At 30.3% G+C, this 17967-nt stretch overlaps 2 protein-coding genes and 1 non-coding gene across 3 annotated transcripts; 1 reads left to right on the forward strand and 2 right to left on the reverse strand.

Moving 5' to 3' along the window:
• The first annotated feature begins 1598 nt into the window (after positions 1-1598).
• Positions 1599-3749, forward strand: LOC123203851 (probable UDP-arabinopyranose mutase 2). Its single transcript, XM_044620302.1, has 4 exons — positions 1599-1998; positions 2572-2822; positions 2904-3072; positions 3167-3749. Exons 1-4 carry the CDS (start codon positions 1678-1680, stop codon positions 3470-3472), a joined length of 1047 nt encoding a protein of 348 aa, XP_044476237.1. The 5' UTR covers positions 1599-1677; the 3' UTR covers positions 3473-3749.
• Positions 3750-9788: 6039 nt separating this feature from the next.
• TRNAD-GUC lies at positions 9789-9860 on the reverse strand. The gene has a single exon. It is a non-coding gene; the product is annotated as a tRNA-Asp (tRNA).
• A 472-nt stretch (positions 9861-10332) lies between these two features.
• LOC123203848 (squamosa promoter-binding-like protein 16) lies at positions 10333-13627 on the reverse strand. Its single transcript, XM_044620298.1, has 3 exons — positions 12254-13627; positions 11889-12025; positions 10333-11412 (listed from the first exon to the last, which is right to left on the reverse strand). Exons 1-3 carry the CDS (start codon positions 12865-12867, stop codon positions 10436-10438), a joined length of 1728 nt encoding a protein of 575 aa, XP_044476233.1. The 5' UTR covers positions 12868-13627; the 3' UTR covers positions 10333-10435.
• Between the last annotated feature and the right edge of the window lie 4340 nt (positions 13628-17967).

Consider the following 17967-nt stretch of genomic DNA (forward strand, 5'->3'; position numbering starts at 1 on the left):
TTAATATGATACAATAAACGTATCATAAGATACAATATATATTATTAATATAAATTAATATATTAAAAACAAGATAATTTAATAAAAAAATATATAAAAAATTTTAAATTTTTATGAATATTTATTATATTTTTTAAAATAATGATATATCAATTAATTATTTTTATTATTTTATTTTTAAAAAAATTATACTATATAATATTTAATACATATAATATATAATTCGAGTATTATAAATGAGGTCACTTTCATTTTTTAATTTCTTGATATTTTAATTCCTAAAAATCTACACTACACAAAGTCACAACCGCAAATAGAAAAGCCGCCGCCGCCGCCACCATCAGCTGCTTTGAATATTATTACTCAAATTTATAACCATAAAAAATCAGATAATATTTTTATAAATAGAAATTGGCCAAAAGACTTATTCCACCAAAGGGATCGTGAAAACCTAACGTCTAATGTTCGAATTTTTTAAAGTTTAAATACCAATTTATAAAATAATTTTTATTAAAAATTTTAATTAAAATTAAAAGTTAAACTATCATTTATTAAAAAAATTAAAGTATTATCATATTTTTCTCTCAAAGTTTAAAAATTTTATAATTTTCTCTATTTGAAGTTTAAAAAATAATAATTTCCCTTATAAGATTTTTTTTATTTTTTCTCTGGCAATAATCCGTTAATTTTAGTTATCGGTTGTCCTCTCTTCGACCTTATTTCCCCTCTTGTTCTCTCTCATTTTGCTCTTCGATGATAGATTAATGAAAATTATTTAAAAATTTAAACAATTTTTGTTTAGACGACGTATTTAGACGATTTTCCTCAATTTATTGTCGAAAAACAAAAAAAGAGAAATCTGAGGGGGAGATAAGAGAAGAGAAAAAAAGTTTTATAAAAAAAATTGTCATTTTTCAAACTTTAATAGGTAGATGAGAATTATGAGATTTCTAAACTTAGAGAGAAAAATATAATAAAATTTTAATTTTTTAAATTTTTTTAATAAATAATAATTTTATCTTTAATTCTAATTAAAATATTTAATAAAATTATTTTATAAATAAATATTTAGATTTTTGGAAATTGAAGGATAACCGCAGGGTTCTCACTACAACCATAGAAATTTGAGACGCAGTTTAAAAATATGACGTGGCGAATAGGAAAAAAAGGCCACAAATGTAAAAAAATTTAAAACAAAAAAAATGATGAAATTGGGTCCCTAAAGTGTTCAACTTTTCTACTTAAAAGACTCGCACGATTCTTTTTAAAAAATTAATTATTAAATCCTTTATTAAATTTTAATAATAAATAAATTAATTAATTTCCTTTACCATATATAGGTAAACATTAATTTTTATATTTTTTTGAACTAATTATAGAGAAATCTCGTTATTTTCAAAAATGGTAATAAATTTACTCATAAAATAAAGAATTTTTTAGCTAAATTTTATTAAATTTCTAAAAAATAATTTTTTCAAGAAGACACGTGTCATGCCCGACCCCAAACCACTCTCTGAACTCCCACGCGTTCAACCGACCCGAATAGACCCGACCCGGGACTGCGTTAACTTCAAATTCGACTATAAAACCCCGAGCAGCTCCGTCCCTCTCTTCACCCAAAAAGTCCCCCTTCTTCTTTCGACCTCTTTCAACCGTTGAACCCTTTCGAGCTTCGTCATGGCGACACCCGTCTCCCCAATTCCGATGCTGAAGGACGAGCTCGACATCGTCATCCCCACCATTCGGAACCTTGACTTCTTGGAGCAGTGGAGGCCGTTCTTTCAGCCTTACCATTTGATCATCGTTCAAGATGGTGATCCTTCCAAGATCATTAAGGTCCCCGAAGGCTTTGATTACGAACTCTACAACAGAAACGACATCAACAGGATTTTGGGTCCCAAGGCTTCCTGCATATCCTTCAAGGACTCTGCTTGCAGGTGCTTCGGTTTCATGGTCTCCAAGAAGAAGTATATTTACACCATTGATGATGATTGCTTTGTAAGTATAACACTTTTTCTTTATCTTCTCCGTTGGAGTTTTTGTGGAGAAAGTTTGGATCTTTGCTAGATTTGAGTCGAATTGTTTTACTTTTTGGATCTGGGTTGTTTTGATTTTGGTGGAAGTTTGGATCTTGGCATCTATGTGGTTTTGCTAGTGTCAGTTACTGTACAAACTGCTGTTTTGTAATCTAGTGTTGAATAGATCTGACTTCAAGTCTTTGCAGTTATGATGCCGTTCTCCTCATAATTGAACTTTTTTGATTCTTATTGGTTATCTAAATATTTTAGAAAGAGTTTTCGTATGCTGTACTATGAATTGTAATCTTTGAAATTTGATCCCTAGATGCATATGTAAACTAGTTCAAGCATGATTGTTTTAGAGTGCTGGCATTCGTTTAACTTCACATGTTCATTGGCCTTTCGGCTTAATTTGAACTCTTATTGAGATCCAGTAGTAGTATGTTGTTTATTGTAATTTGATTGCCTCAATGTTTAGGTGCAAATGCTTTGTTTAGGTTTTGCAATGACATGGTTTGTGGATTGAAGTTTTTTGAGTCTTGCTGTGTTGCAGGTTGCAAAAGACCCTTCGGGCAAGGACATCAATGCCCTGGAGCAGCATATAAAGAGCCTTCTGACTCCATCCACCCCATTTTTCTTCAATACCCTGTATGATCCATACAGAGCAGGGGCTGATTTTGTACGTGGCTATCCATTCAGTCTCCGTGAGGGTGTCTCCACAGCCGTTTCTCATGGTCTCTGGCTTAACATCCCAGATTATGATGCTCCCACCCAACTTGTCAAGCCTCATGAGAGAAATACTAGGTAGAAAATTTATTCAATGCTTCCATTTTCCAGGTTTCTGCATCTGCTTAATTTGTTTAATCCTATTTGAATATCTTTTAGGTATGTTGATGCTGTAATGACCATTCCAAAGGGAACCCTTTTCCCCATGTGTGGTATGAACTTGGCATTCAACCGTGAATTGATTGGCCCTGCAATGTACTTTGGTCTCATGGGCGATGGTCAGCCAATTGGACGCTACGATGATATGTGGGCTGGCTGGTGCACCAAGGTATCCATCGCATTATTCTTATTGCTAAATTTGCAGATCTTTATTGCTGCCATAGCAGTGATGATAAGGGGCCTTGTTTGTCATTGTTGTGTAGGTCATTTGTGACCACTTAGGGCTTGGAGTGAAGACTGGTTTGCCATACATCTGGCACAGCAAAGCTAGCAATCCGTTTGTGAATCTTAGGAAGGAATACAAAGGCATCTTCTGGCAAGAAGAGCTCATCCCATTTTTCCAAACCACCACCCTTCCAAAGGAATGCACCTCTGTGCAGAACTGCTACATTGAGCTCTCCAAACAAGTTAAAGAAAAACTTGGTAAGCTTGATGAGTACTTCATCAAGTTGGCCGACGCCATGGTCACTTGGATTGAAGCCTGGGATGAGCTGAACCCATCTGGGTGAAAAGCTGCCGAGTTATCTAAGAGCTCATCTAAGTAGATTGCTTCATTAATGTGTACTCTGATTTGATTGTCCTGGACTTGTTTTCGGCAGCATTTTGTCCAAGCTTTTTCTCTAAGGCTTGGAACTATTTATTTTGCGGGTAAGAGGGGGATTTATTTATCATAGTACTGTTGAGTTTAGAACAATAAGAAAATTATGTATTCTCTCTGAGATAGATTTGATTATTGGTTGTTTTGACGACGATTGAGATATATAATTTCGAAATCTTGGCTTCGAATCTAGTTACTGATACATTAGGTGTCTTCCTTTCTCTGGCTACTCATCTATCTTGGCTTTTAACATTAAAAAATTAAAAAAAAGACAAACATTGAAAATGTATAAAGGATAGCCTGTACAATTACGGGGTGAATACGAAACTAATGGAACCTGAATACCCTTTGGTTTAAGTTTAGTTTGAATGAAAAATAGTTTGATTTGAATTTGTCAAACCAAAATTAAGGGTGATTTGAGTTTGATTCAAATAAAAAATGATTTAACCCAATTTTGATTTTAATTTATGGTTTAAATCTATTATTTAGATTTATAGTTCAAATTTATGGTTTGAATTTGTAATTTATTGATCAAATGATATCGTTTTATTTAATAATTGGTAAAATGATATTATTTTAACAATTATTTAATATAATTTGAATCGAGTTATGAGTCAAGTTTTAAACCCAGTTAAGTCTTCTATCCAACTCACAAGTCAAACTGAATCGGATTCTTTTTAATTAAAGTTTGATTTGTTTGTGAAAATAAGTTAAACTTTTTTACATAAACTTAGTTCGAATTCTAATTGAAAGAATCTAAACCGCATCAAATTAAACTAGTTAGCTTTCAAATTAGAGATAATTCAGTTCAAATCTAACCCTATATAAAACTAGAGTTGAACACCGTCATGAGGCTGTTGGTGACACTGACATGCAAGGATCCAAGAGTCTCACAGTGAATAAGCATGCAGTGAGGATGGAGAATAATAATGCAATTCCTTAACCATATAACATCAAACCCTTCTTATGGTTGATTCGACTCCGAAGGAACGGTTTACATTAAATAGGGTTTTTCGCATAAAAAAAAAGGTTCGCAGAAATCTTCCTGTTGGAAAACTGGAAAGAGTTGTGAAAGAAAATTACATGTGCTGTTGCCTCCGCAACTTCTGGTTGTGTTTTGATAGTGACAAAAGGAAACAGTGGCGACCATTGTCGGCAAACACCAGCTGGTTTCGCTGTTTTCATGTGGATGCCCCATTTTACCTTCAATCCCGTATATGGACAAACCAATTCCAGCTAAGGGAAACATTTTTCCATTGTTATTTGGCCAAAGAACTTATCCCCACCCAAAGTATGGTGTATATGTTAGTTTTTATCTCTTAGTTTTAAAAATTTCATTTGCTCATTTATAAACTGTTAAAGTCTATTAATTTTAAAAATAAAATTGATATTTAATATATAATATTAAAAATAACTTAAAATTTTATCTTATTTTAAAAAACTAATATTTTCTTTCCTAAACTAAGTTTAAAAAAAAATCACATTTTTTCCTCTTGGGTTTAGTTTCAATATTTGATCTCTTTTTGACACTATCGTCAACCATCTCTCTCTCTCAACGGTTCTCTTTCTTTCCATGGTTTACCTATTCTAAACTCCAATCTCTCTGATGTCGTGTGACATCATCTGAGAAGACGAGACGATTTGTCTTCCTAGATGATGTCATACAACGTCAGAGGGGTTGAGATTTAAGGTGGGCAAACTATTAGAGGAAGAGGAACTATCAAAAGGGAGAGATGATTGACGATAACACCGGAAAGAACAACTGCATATTAAAACTAAACTCTAGGAAAGAAATACGATTTTTTAAAACTTGGCTTAGAAGAAAAAATATTAATTTTTAAAATTTAGAAGAGAAAAATGAGATAAAATTTTAAGAGATTAAAGTTTTATTAACTTTAATTGTTCATAAATAGGTAAATAAAATTTTTAAAATTAAGAAATAAAAAAAAAAATGCAACATACCGTGGGTGGAAATAAGTCCTTTGGCCTTGTTATTTTTCATCAGAAAACTGTCAAACGAAGCAAGCAAGATTTTGGGTTGGAAAGTGATGAAGACAAAAATTAACACAGGAGACAATGTTTGAAACTTTACGTTATGCACAGCTATGTGATAAAAAAAACTCATGGGTTATGGGTGGTTCCGGTTCGTACAAGCTGGAAGATAGCCTGCTAACTTTGCCCCTCAAAAAGTTAGTTTTAAGATCAGGCCGACAAGCCTGACAAAGTCAACCCATCAGTTAATTTTTTTAAAATTTAAATATCTATCATTATTTAAATTTATTAAAAAAATTTGTTAATAATAAAAATATAATTGATATTATATTTAATAATTTTAAAAAAATAAAATTTTATCCCTTTTTTTAATTAGTTTTAAAATTTTATATATTTTTTAGCTTAGTTAACTTAGTATAACTACCCCTCTTGATTATTAGAAAATTGTAGTTACACCCAATAATTGTATTCTTTGTTTTTAATGATTATTTTTCCTAGTCCGATGGTATAATCTCCATTTTGTTGACACTCTCCCCCTCAATGATATTTTTGACCCCTTTGTTGAAGTTGTGGTTGTGAATTAGCAAGATTTGTGATTAATGTCATTTTTCAAATGATATTTTCACTCATTTTTCTAGTGAGAGTCAATGTTCATCACACTGCTTGATTCCCTCCCTTGGTCGTATATCATTCCAGCCATCCTTTTTCTTATTCATGCACAGGAATGTCGATTCGATTCCTCGGTTTTTCGTCTACTCTATTCCTTGGTTTCTCATTACCAACATTGGTTAACAAGATCAAGCCAATGTTCCTTGGTTTTCTTTGTTGCTCGAAGATGAAGGAAGAAGTTCGCCATAATTCGTTGTGAAAATCTTGGAAGACAGGGGTGAAGGTTTCAAAACTTTGTGTGGCGTTAGTAAGAGAAAAAAATATGAATAATATGAAACCCTAGGGTAAGGGGGGAAAAGTTAGTTTTCTAAATAATGCACTCTTTCATCAAATCTTGGTTTTTCATGTATACATATATGTTAAAAAGGGTAAATATGTAATTTTTAATTCAACTATAAATTTCACTGAATGATTTGAATGATGGATGAATATTTGAATTTTTAAAAATTAACGGATAGAACTTCGTCAATGGATTAGACCTTGGGTGGGAACAAAAGTCTTTTGGCGTTTCTTTAATTGAAAAATCAATTTGGAAGATGGGGAGAGCAATCATGTTAATACATTATTATTTTTACCCTAACGAAAACTCGAGTGGCAAATGAGGAAGATGTCAAGTTTGAAAGTACAGGATATATTAAAATTAAATACTTCTTGAGGTTTCACTTTCAGGGTAGTTATATCAATATTAAACTCTTATCCTTACCTGATGTAGTGATTCATCCCGATAAAATGGCCTCATTCGAATAAGTTTTCTAATTAAAAAAAAGGATATTGTTGTATATTTCATGTATTAAAATTAAAACGCATGTGAGGCCATGATAGAACATTGGAACAAATGTCCAAAATTGTGTTTGCAGATTAGATTATGAATTTTTTAATAAATGATAAAAATATCTTAAGAGGAGTTAAGTTGTCTTGTTCAAATCATGTTCCATAAAAAAATGAAGGCTCTGCAGCAGCCATTTGGCTCTTCAACAACTCAACATACACAGGCATATAACAATATTTTCATGGAAACAAAACTTTAGGACCAGCAGCACAAATTATTAATATCATTTTTTTGTTTAGATTTTTTTTTGTTGGCAAGTAACATGAAAGTTTTAATGCTCCACTCATAGTTGTCAGTATCATATGATATACTGTATATATCCTATGATACGATACAGATGAAAAATGATATGTATTATGAGATATATCGTAATTAATATGATACAATAGATTAATCGTATAATATGATATCATTTGTATTATCAATATAGATCGATATACTTTTTAGAGAAAATGATTATGTAGTAAGGGCATATATGAGAAATTTTAAATTTTTTTAGGTGTTTCAGATATTTTCTAAAATGATGACGTATCTATTATATTTTTTATTATTTTATTAGTATTTTATTATTTTATTTTTTAAAAATTATATTATACGATATGATACTCGATATTCTATACACAATACATAAAATTAGATTTTTAATACATAATTTGACTATTACGACTCCACTAATTTTAGACACTCCTGATGTTGTTTTTGTTAGAGACTCGAACCCTGCTCCACTAATTTTGTTAACTGCTAATGTTCTCTTTGTTAGAGGCCTCAAACCCAAATTTTTTCGTAAAAGTTTTAATACTATGACAGTTTCACAAACTCCTAATGTTCTCTTTGTTTAGATTTATGAAATGTTTTTTTAACTCTATAGATTCATGGAATATTAATGTTGAATTAGATGGGATAAATTTTCAACTGGAGTTTAGTAAAATTAAAAAAATAAAAGGGTTGATAGAATTGAAAGTTGGATTGTGGTTTGTATTTGAAGACATTAAATCATTGACTTTAAAGTAAATAGAAAATTAAAATTTTCATCTCTTATCCTTTTTTTTTTAAAATCAATTTTAACTACAAAAGGGTATTAATTAAATTTTTTATTTAATTTTAATCTAAATTATACTTAAAAAAATAAAAATAAAGAATCATATTAATAGTTTTTATTTCTTCTTCGCACCCCTATCATCTTCCCCATTGTTCCAAAGTCGATTTGATATTTTTTTGCACCCCACCATCTCAAAATTGCTTCAATTTTCTTTGCATCCCACTATCTGAAAAACGATCTAATTCTCTTTGCCCTCCACCATATTAATACTATTTTGGTACAAGTTTTATTGAATCGTATAATCTCAAAACAATTAAGAGTAGAATGACAAAAGATGACATTAAAAATCAAAAGCAAGATATAATTGAAAGCTAGATTGTGATTTATTTAGATTTTAGTGGTTGAATTTAGTGTTATTGATGGTGGTAATGGATGGTGGTGGTGATGTCGATGGTAGTAAGGAGTGGTAATAGTGTTGTCAATGAAAATAAGAGTGATAATGGCGTTATCAATAATGGCAAAGGGTATTGGTAGTGTTATCGATGGAAGCATGGGGTGAGGTTGTCTAGAAACTTCAACTTATATGAGTTTAAGTATCATCATCAGAGAAGTTGTCCTATAAATTTAGTGTTCGTTTGATAATTTTTTTAGTAAAAAGACAATTTAATGCATTTTCATCTTTTCCTTGTTTTTGCCGTTAAATGTAACAAATTTTATTAATAAAATATTATAAACGATGAAAATTTTTTATTTCTCAACTTTAAAGATGACAACTTATCGTTTTGACACAAAACAGTTGGGAAATACTCATTTTTTCACACTTTATTTATTAGTTTTGATAATTATTCTCCTATTTTAGCGAAATTTATTCATACTAGTCAATTTTACTTTTTTTTTAAAGCTTAATGTTTTATACACAGTAGTTGAATTGTGTATCGTATTATATATCGAAAATTTCATTTTTTATATATATGTCATTATTTAAAAAAATATTCAAACACTCTTGAAAATTTAAAATTTCTCATATACACTCTTATTACCTCATCATTTTCTTTAAAAAAAATATTAATCCGTATTTATATTATGTATCATTTCATAAGATATGTATCGTATCATATAATACGTTCACTATATCATATTAATTAAATACACCTCATGATATGTCTCATTTTTCACATGTATTATATCGTATCATATATCGTAGGATATTGATAACTATGCTTTTATATACTAACATGAAATTAATGTGTATAACAAATATTCAAAATTATGATTGCCACTTGAAATTTTTAACTATGCCTTTAATGTTAGATAAAATTAAAATATGATTCTTGTTTTTTTCTTCTAAGTCTTGATTAATATTTTATGAACCATAAAAATGCAAATTTTCCTAACATCGTACAGCTTATAAGGAATTATATTTTGTGTATTTTTCACGTGGTAAAAAAATATTTTCCTAACATCGTACAGCTCATAAGGAATTATATTTTGTGTATTTTTCACGTGGTAAAAAATATTTATTTATGAGTTCTTTTTTTTTTAATTTTATAAAATAAAGTCCAGCCCAATCTGGCCGCACGTGAGGTGATCACCCTCAAAACGTTGTCGTTCCTTGTGATCAAACCCGGACCCGTTTTTAAAAGCCGGAGGATCTGAAGAATAACGGCGTCGTTTTTCCAAAACCAATTTTGAAAATATCGCCGTTGCCGGGGATCGAACCCGGGTCACCCGCGTGACAGGCGGGAATACTTACCACTATACTACAACGACTTTGTGTGTTGGTTTTTTTTTTTACTAGGATTCTTTTTATTATGTCCTTTAAAATGAACCCTCTTCTCTACCCGAATTTATCATTTACCCAAGAGCGTGCATAGGGATTGGTATCATATAATACATAATACAATACAATACAAGAAAAAATTATATATATTTTAAGATATATTAAATTAATATTATATAGTGAACAAATTGTATAATACGATATATATTACCAATATCGATATATCTTTTTAGAAAAAATGAAAATATTGTGAACATACATATGAGATATTTTAAATTTTTAACAGTGTTTATAATATTTTTCAAAATGATAATATGTTAATTAAAAATTTTTATTATTTTATTTTTTAAAAAATATATTATATAATACATAATATGTGATATGAAGAATTTAATTTTCGATATACGATGCGACATACTATTCAACTCCAATGACGAGGAAGTTTAAAGAAAAGTTGGGTAATTACTTAAAAATTATGGATAATTTTATATTTCAATATTTCTGGACAAAATGAGTTTTGGTTAGGGGAAAAGGAAGTAAAAACCCAAAGTGTCTGTATCTTGCTCTAAAGGCAGAAGAAAGCATCATTTCCAGGCTTTACTTGCATGGATTGCCTTTGATGCCCTACTCTTTGAAGCTGTGATGACAACTGAAGCAAGTCAATTGTAGCCCCGTCTTCACCTGAAAGGCGATCCTTTGCGTTCATGCAATCAGGCTCCTGGTAGATCCCATCATTGGTGTCAAAGTTGACTGCTTCACTATTATCAAATTTCAGTATGAGACCCAAGTTACTTCCTTCAACAGAGCTAATTCCAGATAAAGAGAACTTATTTGAGACCCCACTTCTTGTTGATGCCTGTGAGGTGAAGCCTGTGAGCTTTTCAGAGACTTGAGTCATATTGAAATGGCTATTGCTGCCCGCTGGCATGGCTAGAGGGCGAGGGCAAGGGTGAGTGAAGGGAATTCCTGAGAAATGGCTAGAGGAGTGTTGACATTTCGTTGACAGAAGAGAGAGAGCACAACCGGATTCAGAAATTTCTGATAATCCTTGTATGGTTGAGGCTGAATCAAAAACATTGAAATCTTCAATGCCTAATGAGGTATCCTGGAACAGATTACCTGAGTAAGAAGTTAGCCCTCCTAGATCATGTGGATATTGAGTACCATTCAAACAGAAAATGCTTTCTGTTGTTGCCCTTGTGATCGGCATGCATGACAGATTTGGCCCTTCTACATCATGTGGAAATTGAGCACTGTTCAAACAGAAAAATCTTTCTGTTGTTGTATTAGTTCCATTGCCATGAGAAAAGGGAACCCCTTTCTCAAAATTCTGAGGGAAAAGTGATTTAGATGACAGACTTGCGCTTGTGATCGGCATGGATGACAGAGGATTATAATGAGTCGCATCTTCATGTTTTATACGCTTGCACCAGTCGTTTGTTTCATATTTTTCATGATGAAAAATTCCTCTGGGAAGTATTTCTTGGCAAATAAAGGATGATGTTGTTAGTGTAGACCCCTGAAATCTGCTATCTGCAAAGGCTGCACAGAGTTGAGAATCATTCATAACCATCAATAATCTGACATCAAACTACATAGGGAAATAATTTCAAGAACTGATGGACATGAGCTATGTTAAGATAATTATTCAAATTCTACAGGGAATGCGATTTGGCATAGTCATAGATTTGAGCACAACTTCATGAACTTAAGCGAGTTTGGTGTTCTCAAAAAAGTTTACACGTAAACCATTGTGAAGAATACAACTGAAAATGAAGGTTACTGACAGAATATTAACCTCCAGTAAGGAGATTTTCTCATCCAATAAAACTATATATATACACTTTTAAATAAACAATTATGTCATTATGTGATAGAGTAATTTTAAATTAAGAATAAAGTAATACCCAATTTAAAGTTCAAATGGAGGCCGATCATCAACTGTTTCCATACACTTATGCAAATAATAACACACACACACACAAAATATGTGAAACCAGTTAAAGAATTCTCATTACCATTATATGATTGAAGTAGCTTCCCAGTCCGGCCGGAGTGAATGCTAACGTGAGGCTTTCTCCGACGCTCATTGTGGTCAGCAAGGCGTTTACGACAGCTGCGCTTACCATCATCAAATTCAGCCAGCAAATGAAACCTGGATAATCAAACAATAGAACATATTATAGCAGCACTAAGATCCATGTATCAGTGGTGAGACAAATTCCTAACTAAACAAGGTTAAATTTTAACCAACATCTAATTAGGAACACAAATTAGGCAATGCTTCAAAGATATAAAGTTCTTCAAGTAAGGAAACCCCGATTTCCAAAACAGAGAACAAGGTCTGCATACTAAAGAAAGGACTTGATAAAACACAACCAACCTGCTACATTGTTGACAAAATCTCTGCTCAAGGCCATTCACAATAACTTTAGCTGTCTTTGAGTGAACCTCACAAACTTTATGCCTCTTGTGGTAGTCCTTTGAGGAGCTGAGATCCTTATTACAACCATAAACTTGGCAAAAGGCAGTATGAAAAATAATTCCTGGTACTCTTGCTCTCTTTGGAGGCATAGAAGATTCTGAAGAAGACAAGAGAGGGGCTCCTCTATAAGGCTTAGAGTTATGAGCTTTAGCATATCTTTGATCAACAAACCTGCCAAGCTTCAGATCAAAAACTGATGAGTCCCTACTACAGTCGGAGTCCGCCACAGAGCTTGAAAGCTTTGAAGTGGACTCATCTTCAACAACAAATGAGCTTGATGTAGGCATAAATGGACTCTTCAATCTCCCACTACTTTCTTTTCTACTCAAAACATCTCTAGTTGAATTGCTAGGTACTCCTTTTCCTACCAATTCTTGAATACCAAATTCACCAAAACTTTTCAATTCCCAGCCCATCAATATATTTTTACTTCTTGCAGAAGAATCAGAAGGTGAAATTGTTTCATTTGCTATTGGCACTTTCCCCACAGGAACATGGCTCCAAGGCTCCATTAAATTGAATAAAAACCAACCCACTTCAGTTTAAGCGAAAAATTAAACTCTTTCTTTCAATACTTTCCACAAACACCAAGCTTAATCAAATTAAAACCCTCAAACAAGTTTCACCTCGTTCAACAGTATCCATTGAAGAACTTTACAAACACTTGAAGAGTACAGAAATCAGAAAAGAAATAAGCCAAAAAAAATCCTTCTTTGAAAGCTCAAATCGTCAAGAAACTCAGACCCTGAGATGTCAAATACACCAAAACAAGAGAATCCCATTAAAAAGAAGCAGCAGCCCCAGAGAGACACTAAATAAAGAGCTTCAAACTTTGACAGCACACGCCCTTGAATGTTGGACTCAATAATGAAAAAAGCCACCGAAACAAGTGAAGGGAAAGATCTTATTCGTACAAAGAGTAACCAAAAATAGCACAAAGCACTATAAAAGAGAAAGGATAAGGCTTTTCTGTACCCAAATGAAGAAACTGTAGCCCAAGTGATTATGTGTTCAAGTGTGAGTGAGTGAGTGAAAGCCTGAAAGAGAAAAAGAAAAGAAATACCATTACTAGTATAAAGTTAAATGGTACAAACCAATGGTGAAACAGAGAAAAAACTAATGGGGTTTAAAATTATCTGTGTCACAAAACACAAAACCTCCATGAAAGAGAAAAAAGGCAAGCCTGCAGTGGTTGCTATTTTTAGAGTTCAGACTTCAGAGAGAATAGAAAAAAATCAACAAGACAGACATAATAAAGCCATTGAAGAAAGTGTTTTAGATTGTTGAGCTTGATTTTTCAGTTTTTACTTATTTAAGAAACTTGGGAATTACCATCTCGTGCTGCATTGGAAATTGTAGCTTGACTTTCATCATTTGTTTGCTCTTGTATTTGATTTGAAGCTGCTGCTAGACCTAAACGGATGTAGTTCGTATTTAAAAACCTATTCGATTTAATTTAATTTTAATTTGAATTTATTTATATTAAATTTGAGTTAAGAGATTTTAATCGTTTTAAAACTAAGCAGAATTTGAGTTTTAAAAAAAGTTTATTTCGATTGACTCGTAATTAGATAGATAATTTGATTTGGTTAAAACTTAGTTTGTACGTTGATTGATTCAAATTATATTAAGTAATTATTAAATAATATCGTTTTATTAATGAATCATAAAATTAAACAATAAATATGAGTTATGTATTCGAGTTATAGTTTAAATTATAAATTTGAACCAAATTCAAATTGAACTTAAATCACTCTTAATGTCGACTCAACAAATTCAAACCGAACTATTTTTCATTCGAACTGAACTCAAACTAAGACATGTTCAAGAACCCACCTCCATTTGAACCATCAATACATATGTTTTTGTATCAAAAATAAAAAAGAGTTTTTTTTTTATTATTTATTTTAATGTTTGATTGACAAAGATACATGTATTCAAACAAGAGGGTATGAGTTCGAAATTTATTGGTGATGTATTAAAATCAAACTCTTAACTTACTTATTCTAATAACTATCGGATCAATAGGTAGATCAATATTTTATCTATTTAATGTGATCTATTTAATTCTGAAAGAATATTTCGATTCAAATAAAAATTTCACACCATACAAAATAATAATAATAATAATAATAAGAGAAACGTGATTAATTTGAATGTGATTTTTTTAAATTATCTTATATTCAACAGTATATATTTTAACAATTCAATTATAAATTATTTTTTTATTAAAATTATTAAATAAAACAAAAATGTGTTTTAAAAATTAAGCATAATCATATTTGTATATACTAAAGTGTGTAAGGTATTGAAAAATAAAAAGTGGAGGCCAAATTGGACCACTTAAACATATTTTTTATCAAATAAAAACAAAAATTTCATCAAATATGGAGGTGGACTCATCATAGAACTATAATTATATCAAAGCTTGAAAATTTTTAGTATTATATATAAATTAAATTTAGAAAAATGAAAATTTATAATATGTTCTAATTTTTCCTTATTATTATTATCAATTTTCTTAGCTTGTATTAAAAAAAAATTTAAACTAAAATGGCCAAGAGACTCATTCCCACTAAAGGTTTAGTGTATTATCAAACTTTCACCTACATTTTTCAAAAACCTAAATATACACCCATGATCCAATTTATATTAAATTTTGTTTTTAGTGTGTAAAAATGTCATTTAGTGATATTATTTTAAAAAAATAAAAAAATATCTCATTTTCTTACCTTAAATTTGAAAACTAATATTTTCTCCCCTAATTTAGTTTTAAAAAGTTACTTTTTCCAAGTTTACAAAACTAATATTTCCCCACAATTTTTAGGGTTTCATATTTACACTTTTTTTAGGTTTGCTGCTTATTTTCTGATGCCCTTCTTCATTCTGTCGACACTCTCTCACTCCAAAATTAATGGACAGATGACGAAGGTCGAGTACAAAATTGTCATTAATTAAATTGATGCAACATACATGACTTAGGGTTTTGGCTTCGTCTTCAATTCAATAAATTAGAGAAAAGAGATGGTCACGCCATTGTTGACCATCGAAGGAGAGGTCAACGATGGTCAACAATGGCATAAAATCGATTGAAATCAAATCAAATCTTTCGCTCAATTTTGACAAGATTTGTGCATAAATTAAATGACTTGTGGGTATTCAAGTTTTCAAAAAATTATGGATAAGAGTTTGATAATATACTAAACTTTAAGTGAAAAAAAGTCTTTTGGCCAAACAAAAATTAACACAAATTGCTTTTATATGATTGAAAAAACATTTGAACAACAAATTGAGAGAGCCCAAGTAATTGATCATTGGAGTAAATGAACAGAACTAACAGTGTAAATTATGTAAATTTTTATTATTATTTTTTTATGCATAAGTCAAAAAAGCACTCCATTATTTGACAATAATGGAAAAAGAAATAAAGAGAAAGAACTCACGTGAGGCATGAGAAAGCATATTCTTATTCGATAAAATTATAGATAAAAATAATATTTATAATTTTATATATAAATAATAATTTATTATTATATAATTATATATTATTTTATCTTTAATATTATTAATTAATTAATTAATAATTTATTATTTATATATAAAATTGTATATACTGGTTTTGGTAAACATGAAAGAATATTCTTTGGAAACATGAAAAACATGGGTAAAAGGGGCAATAATTCAGTGAACTGTCAACACACAATAATGTTGGGATCTAGAAGGCAGGCTTCACCAACAATTTTTCACTACGGCAGCGCGTGTATTACATGCTCCGATTTCGATGATAAAAACAATCTTTTGTTTGAATCTAATCAGCTTAGGTATGTTTGGAAGTGAAGGTTGTGTTGAGCATGGGCTTAAAAACCGGATTAGATTGATCGGTTTGATCAGTTGAATCATCAATTACTGATCAAACTAGTTTTAATTCACTTAAAAATTATTTTTTACAATTTAACCGAATTATACTTAATTAAACTATTTGAATCCTTTGGTTGTACCATGTATAAAATCAGGTTTGACTTTATCAATATAAAAAGTCAATTTTTCTTAGATTATGAAAACTTAAACTCAATACCTTATTTATCACATTTTTTTTAATGTTAGATAAGTCAAATTGTATAATTAATAATAAATTGTATAAAAAAATTTTAAATATTATTTTCAAATAATTAACCAATCTAATAATTGGTCAATCGATGTGACCACCGATTAAACCAGAATGTCCCCCGCCCCCCCAACCCCAATTAGGTCAATATCTGAATTGGTTTTAAAAGTATTGATGTCGACATCTAATCTTGTTTTAAAAATATTAATATCGATATTTGATTCGATTTTAAAAATATTAGTGTCGATATCTGATTCGATTTAAAAACATTAGTATTGAGTTTAAATGTTTGATTGATGTGAATCAATTTGTTTGTTAAGGCATGAGAGAAAATGATATCATGGATGAAATCTATGTACGTGAAAATATTTAATGAAATTTTCATTAAAAAATATGAAAAATATAAAATTGTTTTGAATATTTTAATCAAATAAAATGTTTTGAATATTTTTTTTAATAAATTTTCATTAAAAAAATAATGAAATTGATAATGTGTAAGCACTTTGCCTTGCCCTGTGCTGTCACCCACATATTATTTACGAACACATTTGATTTAATTTATAAAGTATAGTACATTACTATATATCTGTATATTCGCATTTCCTTTCGGAGACTTTGATGAATCAGAAATGCAAAAACTTCAAGAGACCTAAGGGTTAGCTTGAGTGATGAAATGAAAATATCTTCTTGTGAAAAGTCAAGTTTCGAATGATATAAGTTTCTTCCCTCATATGAAAACTACGAAACAAACTCTTATTTCATTCTATATCTATTCAAATAATTATATTCCTTTATGAGATGCTTGAAAATTCTAACTACGCATTAGACTAGAATAATCTCTTATTACTTTTTGTAACTTTTCACATCACCGTTAATAATAAAAAATTATTAAAATATTTTATTTATTTAATAAATCAAATAAAATAAATTACTAGAATAATATTTCATTCTTATAAACAATACGCCCCTAACCGTTGTCTTGGACTCTCTCTCAAATATGTATCAACTCATAGTTACTTTGGTGCATGACTAGGTTTTCGAAAGCGAGTAGAGAGTCGAGCAACCTATCAGCATTAACTTGGCAAGTTTTAATTTCTTCGTAAAGAAGGAAACATTATAATAAATTCATGTGGACACCAAGTAATTAAAAGCTGCCCCATTCACAAATTACTTGTCTCAACCCACCCAGGGTCCCAACTCTATGTTTCTAAATTTTTTGCAATTCGATTCCATTATTATTTTTGCGTTTGGCCTTTCCGGGAAAGTTGTGAGAATGATATATCAAGCAAAAGGAAAATAAAGTACTAAACTAATAAGTTCTTTTCTCAGTTTTGTGTTTTCGTAATGTATTTTTCAAAAACCTTTTTATTTTTTAATAAAATTGCACCTACTTATTTTAAATATATATATAAATATTTATTTTATATATGATATTAACTATTTTTAAATTAAAAATATAATAATATTTAATCATATGATGAGATATTATATATGTATTTATTTATAT

Source organism: Mangifera indica, chromosome 20 (assembly GCF_011075055.1).
Source record: "Mangifera indica cultivar Alphonso chromosome 20, CATAS_Mindica_2.1, whole genome shotgun sequence".
NCBI lineage: Eukaryota > Viridiplantae > Streptophyta > Magnoliopsida > Sapindales > Anacardiaceae > Mangifera > Mangifera indica.